At 54.8% G+C, this 18,655-nt stretch overlaps 3 protein-coding genes across 4 annotated transcripts in view; 2 read left to right on the top strand and 1 right to left on the bottom strand.

Annotated features, from left to right (window-relative positions):
- Positions 1 to 18,655, bottom strand: part of LGMN (legumain) — a 1,022,235-nt gene that overhangs the window by 203,892 nt on the left and 799,688 nt on the right. The gene's annotated exons all lie outside the window — the stretch shown is intronic.
- The window catches only part of UBR7 (ubiquitin protein ligase E3 component n-recognin 7), a 367,041-nt gene that overhangs the window by 48,742 nt on the left and 299,644 nt on the right, over positions 1 to 18,655 (top strand). The gene's annotated exons all lie outside the window — the stretch shown is intronic.
- CHGA (chromogranin A) lies at positions 5,494 to 17,645 on the top strand. Of its 2 annotated transcripts, XM_050799077.1 has the most exons (8): positions 5,494 to 5,793; positions 6,585 to 6,631; positions 8,989 to 9,082; positions 9,936 to 10,004; positions 12,030 to 12,128; positions 13,558 to 14,010; positions 14,692 to 15,179; positions 17,164 to 17,645. In XM_050799077.1, the coding sequence occupies exons 1-8, from the start codon at positions 5,748 to 5,750 to the stop codon at positions 17,245 to 17,247; spliced, it is 1,380 nt and encodes a 459-aa protein (XP_050655034.1). In that variant the 5' UTR covers positions 5,494 to 5,747; the 3' UTR covers positions 17,248 to 17,645. The 2 variants fall into 2 exon arrangements, with proteins under 2 accessions (XP_050655034.1, XP_050655035.1); XM_050799078.1 differs by lacking the exon at positions 6,585 to 6,631 and having other exon boundaries at positions 5,696 to 5,793.

The following is an 18,655-nucleotide window of genomic DNA, read 5'->3' as shown; positions in this document are numbered from 1 at the left end:
GAAGCCCTCCTACACCCACTGAGGAGGCCTGCAAACTGTTTTATTAGATTAAAGCAAACATCTGCTGAAGAAGAAAAGCAAAACCTTAATTGGAAGCCCCCGGGGATGTTTGCAGAGACAGATGGGAGAGGATATAATGAAATCACCTCGCTCTGGCCTCCATGCAGACCTTGTAGATAAGGCAACATTGCCAGGCAACAGGGCTTTTCCACCTGGAGGCCTGATAAGGGGCTTGGGGGAGCTGTGTGTTTGGAAAATATGATTGTGTAAGTGGGACAAGGGTGTATTGACTCTGCTGTTCCATGGCCTGGGCCCCAACATCAGATAAGCAGCTGCCACTTTCCCTGGGGCACAGGCAGGACCCCCTGGCAGGAACCACTCACATGGAGAAGTCCTGAGCCTCAGCCAGGGGAGCAGCTCACCAAAGGGGACACTTCTGGCTACCAGGGCCCGGTGGTGGCAGTGGCTTTCTCTTTTCCTCTCCTAGACTCTGATTCAGGCCTCTTGGGATGGAGTTGGGTGCTAGGGCTGCTGGGAGCTTGCTAGATTGGAGGGCCCATCCATAGGATGCATTGCAGACCCCAATGCCTCACGCCCTCCCCACCCATCTTCTCCCAGTGACTCCCGCCCCTCTCAGAGTAAAAATTAAAGACCCTGCCAAAGCCCACTAAGCCCTGCATGATGCAAGCCCACACCACCACATCTCCTACCACCCTGGCCTCGCTCTCTCCCAGCCACCTCAGCCTTTTCGCTCTTTCTCAAGCCTGCCAGGCATGCCCCTGCCCCAGGGCTTTTGCACTGGCTGTTCACTCTGCCTGGAAAGTTCTTCCTCCATACGCCTACGTGGTTCGCTCCCTGGACCTCACTCAAGTTGCTGTCTTAATGAGGCCTACCTTGGCCACTTAGTTAGTGAGACCCACGCCCTCCCACTCTGGTATTTTACAGCCATCACCACCTTTTACCCCACTCTAGACTGCACGTATTTATTATGGTTTGCTGTTGAAGTCTGTCTCAGCCTAGGACATAGCCTCCAACAAGACAGGGGCCTTGCCTCTTCTCTTTAGTAGCATATGTCAAGAATCCGGAACAGAGACAGGAACACAACAGGTGCTCAAGACATGTTGGTTGAATGTCTCCCCTTCCCAGACTGCAAACAGCTTTGGTAGAACTGCAGAAAAAGAGGCTGGGTCCATAGAGGCCAGAGTGTGGCAGGGCCTGGAATGCTCGTCTCCAAGGCAGCAGAGCAACCCTGGGCGAAAGCCCATTCCCCCACAGCACCATCACACCTGGGGGAAGCCCGTTCCCCCACAGCACCATCACACGGGACATTCGGGGGAAAGCAACCTTTTCCGGGAAGGAAAGCCAAGGCTGGGACCCAGGGGAGCTTAGCTCTCAACCCAACCCTGCTATTGATTTGGATTTTCTGTGTGACTTGGGACAAGACACTATCTGTCTCTGAGACTCAGTTCCCCCTTTTGTCAGACAAAATTAGCATCTACCTAAAAGTAATAAACGTCCACATTTATCTAAAACCAATAAACATCCACATTACTGTGTTGGGGACCCACAGCCTGAGGTTAAATCCTTCCTCTGCTACTTGCTAACTGTGTGCTGTTAGGCAATTTAGGTAACCTCTCTGACCCTCTACCTCCTAATCTATAGGTGAGGATAATGATAGTGACTGCATCACAAATATGTGAGCCTTTCACCTGCATGGACTGCTTTACTCTTCACACACTTGTGAGCAATTCAATCATCCTCCTCCTCATGGGAAATCATGGGAAAGCGGCTGGCACGGGCCGCTCAGGGAATTGACAGCAGCCCCAGGATAGGCTGTGTGTCAGGCTGACCCTAGAGCCCAGGGCTCTGCCCACCCCTTCATTCTGTCACTGCACCTTGGTTCATGGAAGGCCCTGTTCAGTTTCCCAACCAAGTGCATTCCGGCCTCGGCCCACCCTCACCTTTTGGGCCACAACCTTGGTCGGAGGCATTGCAATGACCTGGAGCTGACAAGACACCTCCTAGGTAGGACAGGTGTTTAAAGAGCCACCCTCCACACTAACACCAACCAAGCCACAGAGCCAGGGACAGAGAATAAACCTGCCAGGGCCTGAGAAGGGACAAGGCTTGAAGGGCACTGAGTTCCATGTGGTCACAGTACCATTGGAGGAACAGGAACACAGTCAGACCACCCACACCTCAGACAGAGAGCCGGTGCAGGTCAGTGTCTTAGCTTGGGTTCTCTGAGACAAGGATTTGAGTGCACATGGCTGATAAGGAATCCCTGGTAGAAGACCAGGGAGGGAAAATGGGGCTGGAGGGTGAAGGGGTCGGGAAGGGAAAGGAAGCCAATGAAGTGTGTGCTATCGATAAAGTGCATGCTGTCAATAAAGTGCACAGTGTCAATAAAGTGCGCACTATCAATAAAGTGTACGCTGTCAATAAAGTGTGCTCTGTCAATGAAGTATGCACTGTCAAAGTGTGTGCTGTCAATAAAGTGTGCACTGTCAATAAAGTGTGTGCTGTCAATAAAGTGCGCTGTCATAAAGTGTGCCCTGTCAATAAAGTGCACGCTATCAATAAAGTGTGTGCTGTCAATAAAGTGCACGCTATCAATAAAGTATGGGCTGGCTAAATAAAGTGTGCGCTGTCAATAAAATGTGTGCTATCAATAAAGTGTGCAATGTCAATAAAGTGTGCGCTGTCATAAAGTGTGAGCTGTCAACAAAGTGCATGCTATCGATAAAGTGTGGGCTGTCTAAATAAAGTGTGTGCTGTCAATAAAGTGTGGGCTGTCTAAATAAAGTGTGCGCTGTCAATAAAGTGTGCACTATGAAGCCAGACATCACTGCTGGGAAATGGTACCAAAAAATCCTCCTCAGAATTATCCCACCCAGGGGTATTTACAAGTAAAAGCCTGATAACACTGGCTGAGGGCTGCTCCTGGGGGTAACTCCCTGAACTTGCAGCTTTCTGCGGCCTTCTGGGTTTCTAGGTTGTAGTGAGCTGAGATCGCGCCATTGGACTCCAGCCTGGACGACAGAGCGAGATCTGTCTCAAAAAAAAAAAAAAAAAGAACCTGTGTGTGGACACAGAGGGTAGATCCTAGCAGTGGGAGATTGGTCAGGGCCCTCAAAGCACCAGGAGACATGGGCAGGGCTCTGACCGCGCTGTTAGAGTTAGACTCAGGCCTGGCTTGTGGGGGGCCCCAGGGGATCCCGGCCAGCTCTTAGCCTGCATCTCCCCATGGGGGAGAGAGAGGGCTACTTTTGGGACCTCTCTTGGAATGAGCATTCTGGGGAGCTGAACATCTGTGAGAATCCTCCCTGGATCCCAGAAGACCAAGCTCTGGCAGGGGCTCTGGTGCCTCTCCCCTCCTGTTCACCAGGTCCAGTGCCTGTGGTGCTCCCAGAGATGCTGGTTGGACAGCTTCTATCCTCCAGGGAGGCCAGGACACCAGCTCTGCCCCCTGCTCTCCATCCTCCAGGCTAGAACCAGCCACCTTCCTGCAGTCAACATCCCCACAAGATATTGAGAGTGATTTTTTTATTGTGGTAAAATATCCCCAACCTAACATTTACCATCTTAACCATTTTTAGGGACACAGTTCAGTGGCATTAAGTCCAGTTATGCTGCTGTGCAGCCATCACCACTATCTATCTCCAGAACTTTTTCATCTTCCCAAACTCTGTACCCATGAAACACTAACTCTCTGTTTCCTCCTGCCCCTCAGCCCCTGGCAACCAGCATTCTATTTCCCATTTTTGTTGTTGTTGTTGTTGTTTGTTTGAGACAGAGTTTCACTCTTGTTGCCCAGGCTGGAGTGCAGTGGTGTGATCTCAGCTCACTGCACTCAGCCTCTACCTCTTGGGTTCAAGCGATTCTCCTGCCTCAGCCTTTTAAGTAACTGGGATTACAGGCATGTGCCACCAGGGCCGGCTAATTTTGTAGTTTTAGTAGAGATGGGGTTTCACCCTGTTGGTCAGGCTGTTCTCAAACTCCTGACCTCAGGTGATCTGCTCGCCTCAGCCTCCCAAACTGCTGGGATTACAGGCATGAGCCGATTCACCCTATTTAAGTATAACCACACCCTCTCTCAGCACAGCCCTCCCCTTCCCTGCTGACAAATTATGGATGTTACTTCTTATTCATTTTCTGTCTTCACCATCTAGAACGTAGGGCTCCTGTCTGTTCTGTTTAATGCTGTACCCTCAATTGAGTACTGTTCTAGGATGTTCTAAGCACATAGTAGATGCTTAACAAATGGTCGTTGAATGAATACATAAATGCATGAATGTGGCCATTTCAGTCTCCTTTGAGCTCCCACCAGGTTCTTATTTAGGGACAGGTGTGAGCACAGGTGTGGGACAGGAAGTATTAGTAGAAAGCAGCAGCAGCAGATGGAGAGGGGTGGGCAGGAAGGAGGGACTCTGGACGATGCCAGCCAATGATAAACCGTCACCCAGATCCCTGATTCCCTGTGACACTGGGGTCAGGTGGCAAAGAGCTTCCAAAATGGCCCTGAGGGTGAGAGTAGCAATGTGGCTGGAGCATCGAGGGCCCCAGAAATAAGGGAAGCCAACCAGGAAATTGACCTTTTACATAAAACATCCAGGTTTTGAGAATGCTCAGGAAGAGGTGAGAGCTGTTCTCAAATTCAGATGGGCTGCCAGTGGCAAGAGGGCAACCCTAAGGGGTTGCACTAGGGCTAATGAGTAGGTGTTGCAAGGACTCCTATTTTGGCGGATGTAATAAGAACTGGCCCCCACTCCTCCCTCACTACCCAACAAAAGGTGTCCAACAGTGGCTTAAGCTTCCTGGTGAAAGTGAGCCCCCGGTTCCCATGTGCGTGCAGAGCCCAGGATTCACTCACCCATGGTTTGAACCTTCAATGGATACATTCAACAGTTACCTGTCAAGTGCGTTTCCTCTGTGCCAGATTGTGTGGCACTCAGCCCTGTGGAAGTAATGATGACTAAACATTATTCAAATAAATACACATTCAACAACAAAGTGTGAAGGCACAAAACTAGCTTGCCAGAGAGAGAGAAGCCTCACTCAGACAGGGGATCAGAGGCCCCTCTAGAGCCTCCTAGATATTGGAGGGAGCCATGAGTGATGGGCGTGCCTGCAGCCTGTGAGACCAGGGGGAGCACACCCCGGGCAGGAGGCACTTCGGGAAAATAGCACGGGGTGCTAGGGCTGCCAGGGACCTCAGTACACATGGAGGAAGGTAAGGTCCAGAGATCGGAGTGACTTGCGCAGGGACACACGGCAAATCGGTGGAACCGTCGAGGGGTGGAGAATGAGCCACAGCCCCCCTGTCTCCCATGCCACCTCTTAGAAACCAGATACCCGCTTCGCGGCCAAGACCCACCAGCTCCGAGCGGCGGAGGCCAGAGGTAGCGAGGCATGAGGTTAGAGGTGGGGCGAGCGGGGACAGGACCCCCAGGGGGTGGGGAAAGGGGCAGGGGGCGGCACCGCTGACGTCATTTCCGGGGTCGGGGTATATAAGCGGGGCGCGCGGGCGCTTCTGCTGCTGCTGCTCTTCCCACTGCAGTACTCGAGCCCCGTGCAGGGAGCTTGCGGGAGGATCGACCGACAGACGGAAGCACGCCGAGGCGCTGCGCCCCCAGCCCCGCGCCGGTGCCACCGCAGCCAGACCCCGGCCGCCGGTCCAGCCGCCCCTCGCCCGGTGCTTAGGTGCCCGGCCCCACACCGCCAGCTGCTCGGCGCCCGGGTCCGCCATGCGCTCCGCCGCTGTCCTGGCGCTTCTGCTCTGCGCCGGGCAAGGTGAGCGAGAGCGAGGGGCTCGCGGGAGAGGGTCCCGGGCTCCTCTGCCCACCTTGAGGTCCGGGCACCGCGCGGCGCCCAGCGCCCCTCCACATCTCCCTTCGGGCGCGGCGAGTTTTCAGCACCGCGGACAGCGCCGCCGCCTCCCGCCCGACCCTGCAGTGTGGCCTCTGCCCGGGACCCACAGGACACTTGGGCCTGACTCCCAACCCCGCGGGGGAAGGCCCCCTTGTGCCCACCCCTTGTCTGGGCTTGGCGCCTCGGCTACATCAGGGCCAGTGCCGGTTGCGCGGTGGCCGACCAAGGTCATTGGGGGGAGGTGGGAGGATGGCTGTTCGCACCCCTCCATCCCTCTTCCCCTTTCATCTCACTCTCCCCGCCTTTCTGGCCTTGACTTCTACTTCTCCATATCATCCCTCACAATCCCCCTCCTCCATCTCTTCCCCTCCGCCTCTGGGGTCTCTCCCTTCCCCTCGTCTGTCTCCCACCCCAGTCCCACTGTGCAGCCCTTGGCCTTGTTTTGATAGCGCTCCCTGCTCCAGAGCACACCAGCTCCAGAGCAGGAGTTTCCCAAGGGGGAGGGGGAGGACCTCTCCGTGCAGCCTCTGGGGACCACCCCACTGTGGGCAGCAACCAGGCAAAGGAAACAAAATCAGCCCCAGCCTCTCTTTTTGGTGGGGGCAGTTTTGAGGGGTGGCATTGGGTGGACCGGCCCCAGTGAGCCCAGTCAGGAAGGACTGGGCTCCACTTGGAGCAGAGGAGTGACCCCAGCACTCTCTTCTTCTTCCCAGTCACTGCCCTCCCTGTGAACAGCCCTATGAATAAAGGGGACACCGAGGTAAGAAGGGGTGCTGGGGATGAGGGGTAGGAGGCTCCAGTGGACACTTCACAGCCAGTTCTTGGGCAGCTGCAGGAGTAAGTTCGGCATAAAGCCAAGAGCCAGCACTGCGGCTGCTGAGCCTGTGGGGACAGCTTGCAAAAGAAGATATCAAAGATCGCTTGCTTTCCCTGCTGTCCTGCTGTGGGGACTTCCCCAGCTTCCTCTGAGCTGCATGTGCAGCAGAAGAGGCCTGCATCTTACCTACTGGGCCGAGGTGCCTGACCTCAGGCTGTCTTGAACACTCTGAATCCAGTAGGCCCACCAGGGGCTGGTGGGGGTGGCTTCTTTCTAGTTGTGGTTGTCCACAGACCTGTAAAAATGGCCTTTGCCTGCCTGGCTCTCGCCTCCCCCTTTACTCTTTCTTTCCCCTTGAAAGGCTCTGCCAGCAACTACCCACACCCAGCAGGCTCTCCAGCCCTGGCTCTCCCGAAGGAACACAATGAAAACATTTTGATCATGGCTCCTGCACCCACGGTCCCGCCATAGGGGCTAGTCATGGAGGTCACCCAGGAAAGGGCCTTAGGAGACACTGGTAGGGGTTTCTCTAGCAGCAAGAGACACGCCACGCTGGGTGTGTACTTGGAATTCATTCATGGCTGAGCTGGGGCTGTTTTTTCCAGGCTTTAGTGCTCAGCCAAATCTTCACTTGAGGGTCAGAGAAATTTCTACTCCCCACCTTCCCAGAAACTATTTTCTTCCAGTAGACACCACAGTTAAAATCGAAACCGTCCAAGGGATTCCAACCTCTGTTCAATTATATTTCCTAGGTTTTAGTTGCAGATAAGACAGAACTTAAACCTCTACCACTCATTCTAGCTGTGTGACCTTGGGAAAATTCCTTAATTTCTCTGAGCTCTGCCTTTTTCTCCTTTTCCTTGAGGGGAAGTGTAAAGAGTAGGAATCACGGATGTGAATTGCCTAGCACATAGTAGGTCCTTAGTAAATAGGCACTGTTATTCCTACAGCTGCCTTGCTGATCTCCCCATCCCTCTCCAGACCCTTTACCCAATTCCTGCCTCCCAGAAAATGCCCTCACGAACAGGTGGTTATCTGATATTCCTGGTGCAAGGTCCGGGGTTGCAGGGAGATACAGGGTACAGGCTGCTGGGCTCTCCTTGCCAGATCCCTCATGGAAGACACTCTGGTCACCATATTATACCCAGCAGTCTGTGGTCAGGGGCACCAGAACAGCTGGTTAAGACCTGAAGATTCCATATAATGTTGTTGTGACTACACACATTATAGAGCACTTGCCAGTTTGCCATCTTGGATCCTTGGACCGGTTGCCTTGGCATCCCGTAGACACAGCCTCCCACCCGCTCACTCCCCGCCGGTGTTGCCTGATGCCTGTCTGACACCTCCTGCTCTCTACTCAGCTCTCGGCTGTGGAAGCAGGGCTGGAGTTGTGAACCCCTCCCTGGGCGTGCTGACACTCCATGCTCGAGAGAGTGTTTTTCCATCTGTACCTCATTACCCTGGGAGAGCAGTTGGGAAGGTATTCTCATTCCTGTTTTACAAATGAGGACACTGAGGCTCAGAGAGGTTAAGTCACTTGTCCAAGATCACACAACTAGGATACCACATTACAGTGGGCACCATCATCAAAGATCACTCATTTATCAGGGGCCTAATTATCCACAGCACCTTTGCGGGCACAGGATAGGACTTTCAGAGGCGTGGCTGTGGTCGACCTGGGACGTGCTCCCAGGTGTAGTCAATGTTTGCTCACGTGCCGCCAGGAGATTCATCCATCCCATGGTGAACATGGAGTGAGAATATGAAGCTGTGACTCCTCGCATGTGACAACACCATGGGTGTTGGCAGACAGTAACCTACATCCTATTTCCAAACAAGGTAGAGACAGGGAAGGTCTTTGTCTCCTCTGGGCAGTCCAGAAGGACTTCCTGGAGGAACTGACCTTTGGACATCTTCACGATCAGAGCACTTTTGTAAGACATCCTTTTAGTGCCCACAAGCAGCTTTCTCATGTTTAGAGAAATAGCACTTGGGGATGAGAAGGTACCAGGTACCATTCCCTACACCCCTTTCTCACCATGATCCACCTTAGAGGGGAACCTGCTGGCCATGTGGTTGGAGTGCCTGACACGTGGTAAGCACTGTATAAGGGTTTTCTATTATCATTGCTATCACTGTCTGGCTAAGAAAGCAGAGCTGTGTACCTGAGCCAGGGATCATGGACTCCCAAAGACAAAAGCAAATACCCTCTGTCCTCATTAGAAATTCACCTTAGAGCCTCCAGGGACTGAGCCCCATGATCAAACCAACCCCAACCTGCCCCCGCACTCTGTTCCCAGGTGATGAAATGCATCGTTGAGGTCATCTCCGACACACTTTCCAAGCCCAGCCCCATGCCTGTCAGCCAGGAGTGTTTCGAGACACTCCGAGGAGGTATGAACTGGAAGCTAGGGGTGAGGGCTGCTGCCTGCTGGGCTGGGAGGCTAGGAGATGGGTGTGTGGCTTTTGGTGGAATTAATGATTTAACTCAACAGTCACTGACTGAGTGCCCGTCATGTCCAGGCACTGCACTGGGGTCTGAGGTGTATAGACAGTTGGAGGGGTTGTAGCCCAGGTGCTTACAGACTGGCAGAGGGGATGCATTTGAACATAATTAACTAGAACTCCAGGCAAAATGAAACCAGGGCTGGAACACCAAGCCCCCAGACTGTGAGCTCCCTATGGACAAAGATTTTGTGTGCTGTATCCCAGTGCCTAGAACAGCCTCTGGCTCCTGAAGACACCCTCTAGATGTGTGATGAATAAAGGAATGTTATGGGTGGACATGAGAAGGACAAAATCTTTCCAGGCAACCAGCCAAGTTTTTACTAACTGCTGGATAGAGCCAGCAGCATTTGGGTTGGGCTTTAAAAGAAACATTGGAAACCGACGGGCGGAAAAATGAAGACAAGGTTGTCCAGGTGTGGTAGACAGTGTGAGTGCAGGCATGGAGATGGGAACCTATTGTGTTTAAAGAGACCCCCACTCATCCTCAGGGGCTGCCACCCCTTGGCTAAGGTCTGGGTGCTGGGGCAGTGGCTGACTTCTCTGATGTAGTAGGAAACTGACACACACCTTGGAAAGGAGGTAGTTTCAAAAGTGTTATCTCAAGATCCAGTCTTGCTGCCGCCACCCTGGTTTTGAGTTTCCAGAGTAAATTCCTTGTGCTCAGCTGAAAATATTGATGGTAATCTCTTTCTCAGCCGTTCTCTGGAAACCACCCATGACGACTCTTCTTCCATTGCAGATGAACGGATCCTTTCCATTCTGAGACATCAGAATTTACTGAAGGAGCTCCAAGACCTCGCTCTCCAAGGTATTTTCCAGCCACTGCACATGACTCTGGGTAAATTCCAGTAACTGAGAGTCAGAAAATGTGGTGGAAGGTTCAGCAAGTTCCTCTCTGGGACTGTCATTTCCTTTCAATTATAAAGCGGAAAAGCAGGATCCGCCGTGCCACCTGGCTCAATCTGTTATTGATATTGTTAAAGAAATCAAGGCCCAGAGAGGTTGAGTGACGTGTCCAAGGTCACATAGTGAATAGAGACATGCCAAATGCAGCTTCCCTAAAACCCATGGCCTCTGCAGTTCAGTCATTTTAGGAAGTACTTTATGAAGTAGTGAGCTGTTCATCACTGATGATGATATTCAAGCCAAGCCTGGACAGGATACTGGGGTGGAGGGTGAAGCTGTCATCATCCCACAGATAGCCTCTGTGCCCAGCCCCCCAGCTCCTTCCAGGCTTGATGCAAAGCACAGCCCTACCCTCGCAAACCAGGAAGCCTGAGTTCGGCCCTGCACCAGCCCCAGCTGACTCCCTGTGGGAAGTGGCAATTTCCACCGGGGCAGGACCACTGGTGGTGGTGTGTCTCTCCCTGAGAACAGGGCATTATAGCATGAATCCAGCATCTGCTTCCCAACGAAGCAAGAGTGTTTTTCAGGGCTGGGCTTGTGTCTGGGGTAGGGTGGGAGTATGAAGGCTGCTCTGGCTCCAGGATGGGCCCCACTCTGAGGCCTCTGGGGCAGACCAGGCCATGTGTGAGAACAGAGAGGGCTTTGGGGAGGAGGCGTGTAAACACAGCCACAGCAATAGGATTCCTATGGCCTTTTCCAAGCTAACACACTGTTCTTCCTCCCACTCACGAGCCAGCCTGGGTGGCAAGCACCCATCTCCTATTGTTGTTGGAGGGGGCAGGGTGTGCTGGGGGCAGCTGGGACTATTACTACCTGGATGGTTATGTCAGCATCAGTGACCTTGGACTAGTGTTTTGTTTTTTTTTTTAATTAAGCATTAAATATTTTATTACAATATGATAACTTTAAAATTAAATATTGAATGACTAACTGATTACATTTAAATAATTAAATAGATTGTCAACAGAGACTATTATAGGAGAATGTGTCCTGAAACATCTGTATTCACATACACATGTGTATCCAGTGTAAGCAGCATCCAATATACGTATATATGACTGTTTTCCATTAACAGAGTCCTGGTTGTATTTCTGTCCATCCATCTATCCATCCACTCCCTCTTGGGCTCCAGTAACATCTTCTGTGTGCCTCTGTCTTAGCATTTACCACACAGCAACCCTGTTTTCTAGATAAGCACCCAACTCTTGGAGAGCCCAAGTTGCCCAAGGAGCTAGGAAATAGCCAGAAGGGAACTGGAACCCATGTTGCCTGAGGCCAGGGCTGGGCGTGGTCCCTGGCCCACAGCTGCCCCGGAAAGCCCATTGTTGGGGAAGAAATGAGGACCAACCGCAGAGCTGGGCTAGCTGAGGGGCCAACATCAGGAATCAGGCACAGGTGTGGGGACAGTCAGAGGAGGCAGCAGCGGTGGGGGGAGAGGGGTCTCTGGGTCACGGCAGCAGGCGCCAACCCTGGGCTCAGATGTGGGCACAGGGCTTGGCCTTCTCCTGGGGCCTGGACTCACAGCGTCCAAGGGTAGCAGGGCTTACCTGAATCAAGAGCTGCCACCATTACTGCCTGCTGCAGGGTTCCTAGAGCTACCGGCCAGGTCCTGAGGGGTTCCCCACCCCCAACTCCTGCACCTGGGCCCCTTGCTCCATCTGAGCCTTTCTGGCTGTGTGAGGCCACAGCACGCTTGCTCTGGCCTCCCGGGGAGAAGCTGAATCTGGCGAGGCAGGGTGGCTGCCTGAGGGCCCAGCTGAGAGAGAGGAGGGACGCCAAGCCTTCACCGCCCCATCAGTGTCTCACTGGGCAGGCCCTGAACATGATGTACCCAGTTTACAGATGGGGAAATGGAGGCCTTCACTCTTATAGATGAATATGCCAGGGCTGGAACCAATGGGACTTTTCCCTCTCTTTCTCATACCAGGCGCCAAGGAGAGGGCACATCAGCAGAAGAAACACAGCGGTTTTGAAGATGAACTCTCGGAGGTTCTTGAGAACCAGAGCAGCCAGGCCGAGTTGAAAGGTCAGTCCCAGCCAGTCTGGCCAGAGGTGGGGAAGGGAGGGTGGCAATGGGAACAGTGGCTATGATGGACCCAGGGGTCCGATGAGTTGGGAGCCCCACCCATAATCCCTTATTTCCCTCTCGCTACAAGTGGGGAAAGTGCTGCCCAGACTAAGTCCCTTGCCCAAGGTGAGTGGCATGACCAGGGGTTTCAATCTGGGCCTGCCTCACACCAAAGCCCTCGCTCGGTCCCGTCTGCCCAGAACAGGGGCTGACACTCTAGGGCAGGAGGTCTCTGGCATGGCAGGTGGACAACTTCAACTCTGGGTCTACTCAGTGGCCACTGTAGCAGAGCCCCGCCCCCAGTGCCTGTCCTCCTGGGAAGCGGTGGGGCCTCAGAATAGCCAGGATGCAGGAGGACCACAGACAGAGTAGGTGTGAAATGTGAAATGAACCCATATCATCTTTCTTGAAACCAAAGAGCTTCTAGGAGTCCAAGAGGTCATGGCTTAGGTCAGAGTGACACTCTGAGCCATCCTCCCTGCCTGGGGAGAGCCACAAACCGGCCCCGTGGGGCCTCTGCTCTCCATGTAGAAGATGGGCCGGTAAGGCCAGTGTTCAGGAGCTGTATCCCGGTGTCTCCCGTCTGGGGCTGAGAGGGAAAGCCCTCAAGTGAGGCCCAGGTGCCCTCACACTGGCTGAAGCTTTAATGAGGCAGGCAGCCATGTGTCAGTGCAAAGAGATCCCGAACTTGGCATTTGGAGGCTTGGGTTCCAGGCTCAGCTCTGCTGCCTCCAAAATGCGTGAGATGGACAGGTCACCTTACCTTTCTGCAGATCATTTTGGGTTTCTGTGAAATAGCCATGGGAGCACCTTTCACCAGAGTCCTGGTGAAGCTCAGATGGTGGAATGTACTTGACAGCACTTTGTTCAGTGGTCATTATTCTAATGACGGGAGGAATTTTTACTTATTCAAAGGCTGTCTTTAAGGCAGCCACAATAAAATACCTTTTAATGAAACCCTAAAATTTTGCAGAATTGAGCCCTTTCACAGGACGCTGAAGACAGAGAAGCCCCACATAGAGGGGAGAATGAAGTTGCAGACATGGTGCCTCTTACACAGAGAGGTTAAGCAACTTGCCCAAGAACACACAGCTGACATATTAATTTTCAGTTCAGGCTTTATCTCCTGGATTAATTCTTAAGGTCTGGATTTTTGTTTTTTGTTCTTTGAATAATAACCTGTTTTAAAAGATTAAAAAGAAAGAAACAAATCCAGCTGTGCTCAGATCAAGCCTGGACATGGACAGAGGGGTAACCCTAATCGTTGTCTGGGCTGGGCTCGCTGGAAGCCAAGAAACATAATGAGTACGATCTGAAATTAGCCTGTGGGGAGGCCCCACACGTGGTCCGGTCCTCAGGGCCTGACTTGGCTGTGCTGTGTCTGCAGAGGCGATGGAAGAGCCGTCCTCCAACAATGCTATGGAGAAAAGAGAGGATTCCAAGGAGGCAGAGAAAAGTGGTGAAGCCACAGACGGAGCCAGGCCCCAGGCCCTCCCGGAGCCCAGGCAGGAGTCCAAGACTGAGGGGAACAATCAGGCCCCCGGGGAGGAAGAGGAGGAGGAGGAGGAGGCCACCAACACCCACCCTCCAGCCAGCCTCCCCAGCCAGAAATACACAGCCCCACAGGCCGAGGGGGACAGTGAGGGCCTCTCTCAGGGTCTGGTGGACAGAGAGAAGGGCCTGAGTGCAGAGCCAGGGTGGCAGGCAAAGAGAGAAGAGGAGGAGGAGGAGGAGGAGGAGGCCGAGGCTGGAGAGGAGGCTGTCCCTGAGGAAGAAGGCCCCACTGCAGCGCTGAAGCCCCACCCAAGCTTTGGCTACAAGGAGATCCGGAAAGGCGAAAGTACGTATGATGGTGGAGACCTCAACCAACACATCTGGGAGACGGGGATGGGTGGGAGGGGAGCCTTCTCCATAACCTCATTCCACCTTCATAACAACCCTCAAATGTAGGTATTAGCTCCATTTCCCACTTGGACAAATGAGGTTCAGAGAGGTTAAGTAACTTGCCCAAGGTCACACAGCTAATTTGTAGTAAAAGCTGAGGTTCTACCCCAGATTTCTCTGACTCCAAAACCATGCATTTCCTACTATTCCACATAGCCTGCCCCCACCAACCCTGGAAGCTAGGGGTGGGTGATGGAAGGGCTGGCTTTGGGAACAGAGACCATGGCAGGAGGGCACAGGCTGATCTGGGAACAGTGTCAGCTTCAACTAGGGTTTAGGAGAGGCCCTGGCTCCCGCTGCGGGTCTTTCCTCACTCTCCAGCTGTCGGGCTTCTGGGGTGAGGATGAGGGGAAGAGGCAGGCTCCAGCTAACCCACCACTCTGAGCTGAGAGGGTCTTGCAAAGCCTGGTATCAAGAAGGTTTTTCCCGCTAAGTGTCATCACTGTGGAGAGGCTGGGTTGGGCCCTACGAGCCAAGGTCTGTGGCCCTAAAAGTGGCCACAGCAGAGGCCCCCGGGGAGTGGCAGAGACTGGGAAAATGGTGGTCCCCCACCCATTCTCCTGCTCTTGCCCACCAGCTGCTCCAGGTCGGTCAGAGGCTCTGGCTGTGGATGGAGCTGGGAAGCCTGGGGCTGAGGAGGCTCAGGTCCCCGAAGAGAAGGGAGAGCAGGAGTACTCCCAGCAGAAAGAGGAGGAGGAGATGGCGGGGGCCCCGCAAGGCCTCTTCCGGGGTGGGAAGAGCGGGGAGCTGGAGCAGGAAGAGGAGCGGCTCTCCAAGGAGTGGGAGGACTCCAAACGCTGGAGCAAGATGGACCAGCTGGCCAAGGAACTGACGGCTGAGAAGCGGCTGGAGGGGCAGGAGGAGGAGGAGGACAACCCGGACCGTTCCATGAAGCTCTCCTTCCGGGCCCGGGCCTACGGCTTCAGGGGCCCTGGGCCACAGCTGCGACAAGGCTGGAGGCCATCCTCCCAGGAGGACAGCGTTGAGGCGGGCCTGCCCCTCCAGGTTCGAGGCTACCCTGAGGAGAAGAAAGAGGAGGAAGGCAGTGCCAACCGCAGACCAGAGGTTGGTATGGGGCAGGAGCCAGCTCGGTGCTGGGCCGCGGAGAGTGGGTCCAGCAGGGGCAGCCACACCCAGACACACTGCTCCTACCCCACTGAGGGGACCCCACCAGGGGCCCCCCTGGAGTCTGGGGATGGAGAGATGCTCAGACCGGGGGCTCTCAGGGCAGGAGAATACCTTGGCTCCCAGGGGGCATCCAGCAAAGCTGGCTGGGAGGTGGGAGGAGCTCAGATCAGCCTGTGGCAACAGGGGAGGTACCGAGTGGGGACTTTGTCCCGAAGGCGGTAGGGAGCCTTACAGGTTGTGCCCTGGAAAAACCATGTGGTGGGTCTGGCCATGTCTCTTCCTGGCCCCCAGGCAACCCAGGCACAGCCTCCTCCCAGGCTCAGGCCCTGCATCTGGCCCATGAGGGTAACGGGGCAGGGCAGGGGTAGGGCTGGGGACCTCTTGCCTGTGGGGATCAGGTGGGAGCCACACGATGTGAGCCGGAAGACCTGGGCTCTGCCTCCTCCTGGCTGCGTGGACTCGGCGGGTCACTCCCCTCCTCTGAGCCTCTTGGGTTCCCCATTTATGAAGTAGGGGTAAGGAGTCTCCCCTGCCCACCTCATTACCATGAGTGGAACACACAAGGGCTTTGAAAACCAGCGACCCTGGAGAAGATGAATGGGGCGTGGGGACACAGCCCACAGGAGCAGGGTGGGAGTTGGCGTCCCTGGCAGGTAGGCGGCTGGGATACCTGGTTCAAGCCTTAGTGTCCAGGTGGGAACCAGGGCTCTGTGGGAAAGCTGACACCCGTCCGTGGCCCCGACCCCAAGGCTCTTCTCTGCTCACCTAGAAGAGGGTGCGGCCCCTTCTTTGGGTCCCCGACCCCCTCTCTGGGCCTGGCAGTCTGAGAGGAAGAAGGCTCCATGTTGGCAGCTGGAGCAGGAGAGGGCATCTGCCCCTGTGCCTGGGAGCCCAGGGTGAGGGACTGAGGACAAAGCTGGAGAGAATGGGGGCCCAGAGGTGCCACCAGTTTCCTTTCTCCACAAGCAAAGGGAGCTCCAGACAACAGGGCAGAGAAATGGGACCCCTGAGGCATGTGGACAGGATGGGGTCGGGGCCTCCTCGACACAGCCCAAGGGTCTTCATAGAAACCCCAGCCTCACAGAATACCTGCCCCAGGGCCTGCTCCAAGACGAAGCGGCTGCAGGGTCTATTTCCATGGCCTGCAATGATCAATGTTGGGGTCCATGGGCCAGGATGCCCTCGGCAGCCTCAAATCTGGCAGTGACCCCGGGAAAATGACCCCTCCCAGGTCAAGGGAGGCAGCCTTCCCTGCGCTCCTGCTCTGAGTCTTGAGGGTATGCTCTGTGGGTGTCCAAGTTCTGAGGCCTGGAAACTTCTGGAGACTGGGGCATAGAACAGGGCTCAGAGGAGGGGTCCTGCTTCCCTGAACTTGGGCAGCCAGAGCTTGGGATCCTCTCACAATCAGGACCAGGGATCAAAGCCCAGCCCTAGGCAGGCCGACGTGGGGTAGCTCCCCCAGCATGCAGCCCTGCCTCAGGGCCCCCATTCCCCCCAGGTGGGAAGGCTGCAGAAGACAGACCTGGAAGCCCCGGGCTGGCCTCACCCTAGGTCCTGGCACCCATGGGCCAGGCCGAGGGAAGGGGGCTCTTCGGGACACTGTAAGCTTTGTTTTCCATGTGCCCTGAAAGAACAGACTCCCACTTGTCCAGAACCATTTGAGAGGAAGTGGCGCCTGGATAAGAGGCCACCAAGCGCAGTGTGGGAACAGGGTCCCCGACATTAGCCACCTTCTTGTCCATAATAATCCTGAGAGCAGCAGGCTCGTATCACTGTCTCCATGACCGATGAGGCCCCTGAGGCTCAGAGAGACGAAGCCACCTGTCCAAGGCCACACAGCTAACCCAGTGCCTTTCTGACTTACTGTGCCTTCCGTGCCACTGGCCAGGCTGGCCTGAGTGACCTCCAATGTCTCTCCTAGGACCAGGAGCTGGAGAGCCTGTCGGCCATCGAGGCGGAGCTGGAGAAAGTGGCCCACCAGCTGCAGGCACTGCGGCGGGGCTAAGACATCGGCTGGCAGGGCTGGCCCCAGGACACCTTGTGGTCCTGGCTCTGCTGTCCCCTTGGCAAGTCCTGGCCAGACAGCCCGGATGCTGCTTCCAGTAGGGAGGCAGCCTCCAGCCTGCCCAAGCCCAGGCCACTCTGTCGCCCCCTCCACGCACCTTGTCTCCTACTCTTGACTCCTCCCTGCCCTGGAACGTCCTCTGCAGGGCAGCCTCACAACTTTAAACATTGACGACTCCTTCTCTGAACACAGGCAGCTTTCTAGAAGTTTCCCTTCCTCCATCCTATCCATTGGACACAACTGCAATAACTTCTGACCTTTTGGTGAAAGCTGAGAACTCCTGACTGTAACATAATCTGTATGAGATTTATCTAAAGAAAAATAAATCTGTTCTGGGCCCTTCCCTCTGAATTTTTTCCCCTCTCAACGTAGAGTGGAGTGGTATGCACTGGATTTGGGCAAAGGGACGAAGGGAGGTTCAGTCTGCCTAGGGGACTCCTTTCTGGGCCACTTCCTGGCTGTGGATCTTGAGCAAATGACTTTGTTAACTCTGAGCCTCAGTTTCCTCACCTGTAAAATAGGAATGCTGGCCTGCCTCAGAGTGTTTGTAGGGATTAAAGCACACTTGCCGAGGGCGTCTGGGTTCCTGCCTCTTCCCATCCCCAGTCACATCTGAACTGGGCCATGCACAGGCAGGGCCAGGTGGGGACACGGGCTCTGCTCCTGAGCCCAGGTCACCCCTCCTTGATGGTCCCTGCCATCCGATCACCTGTGGTGCTGGGTGGAGGCCCTGACAGCCCAGCCTAGTGCCTGTCGCAGGCCACAGGCGTCAGACTCAAGCCTCTGAGCTGCAGGGCCCGCTTGGCACAACCACTTATTGTTAGGAATGTGGGGCGTCTGAAGATCTCGTGTATGTAACGCTTCACTAGTGCACAGGCTGCTCTTAGTCCCAGTTTTGTGAATGAGGAAACGGAGGCAGAGAAGGTGAAATGACTCACCCAAGTCACAGGCAGAGATGATGCTCAGAACACTGAAACATGGGGACTGTGAGGATTACTCAGTCAGGACCTCTGTGTGCTGGCTGAAGATCAGGGCCCATCATTCAGTCACTCGTCAAACATTTGTGCATGGCTGCTCTGGGCCTGGTAGGCCTGAGCATGGCTGCGACAAGTCCTGGCTTTAAGAAGCTCACTGCCCAGCGGAGACAGCTGCATCCTTCAACAGCCAAAGCAACCCACAGGGACAAAAATGCACTCAAGCAGGAGGAGCACATGCCCACGCTGGAGGGCGCACCTTGCAGGCCAGGAGGAGGAGGAGGTTGGGTTCGAGCCAGGCTCTGCTGGACTGGCTGGTTGGCCTCGGCCAGTCACTTCACCTGTCCAGGTGGCAGTTCTGGGGCTGACGTCCT

Source organism: Macaca thibetana, chromosome 7 (assembly GCF_024542745.1).
Source record: "Macaca thibetana thibetana isolate TM-01 chromosome 7, ASM2454274v1, whole genome shotgun sequence".
Classification (NCBI taxonomy): domain Eukaryota; kingdom Metazoa; phylum Chordata; class Mammalia; order Primates; family Cercopithecidae; genus Macaca; species Macaca thibetana.
This window is presented reverse-complemented; position numbering and strand designations above follow the sequence as displayed.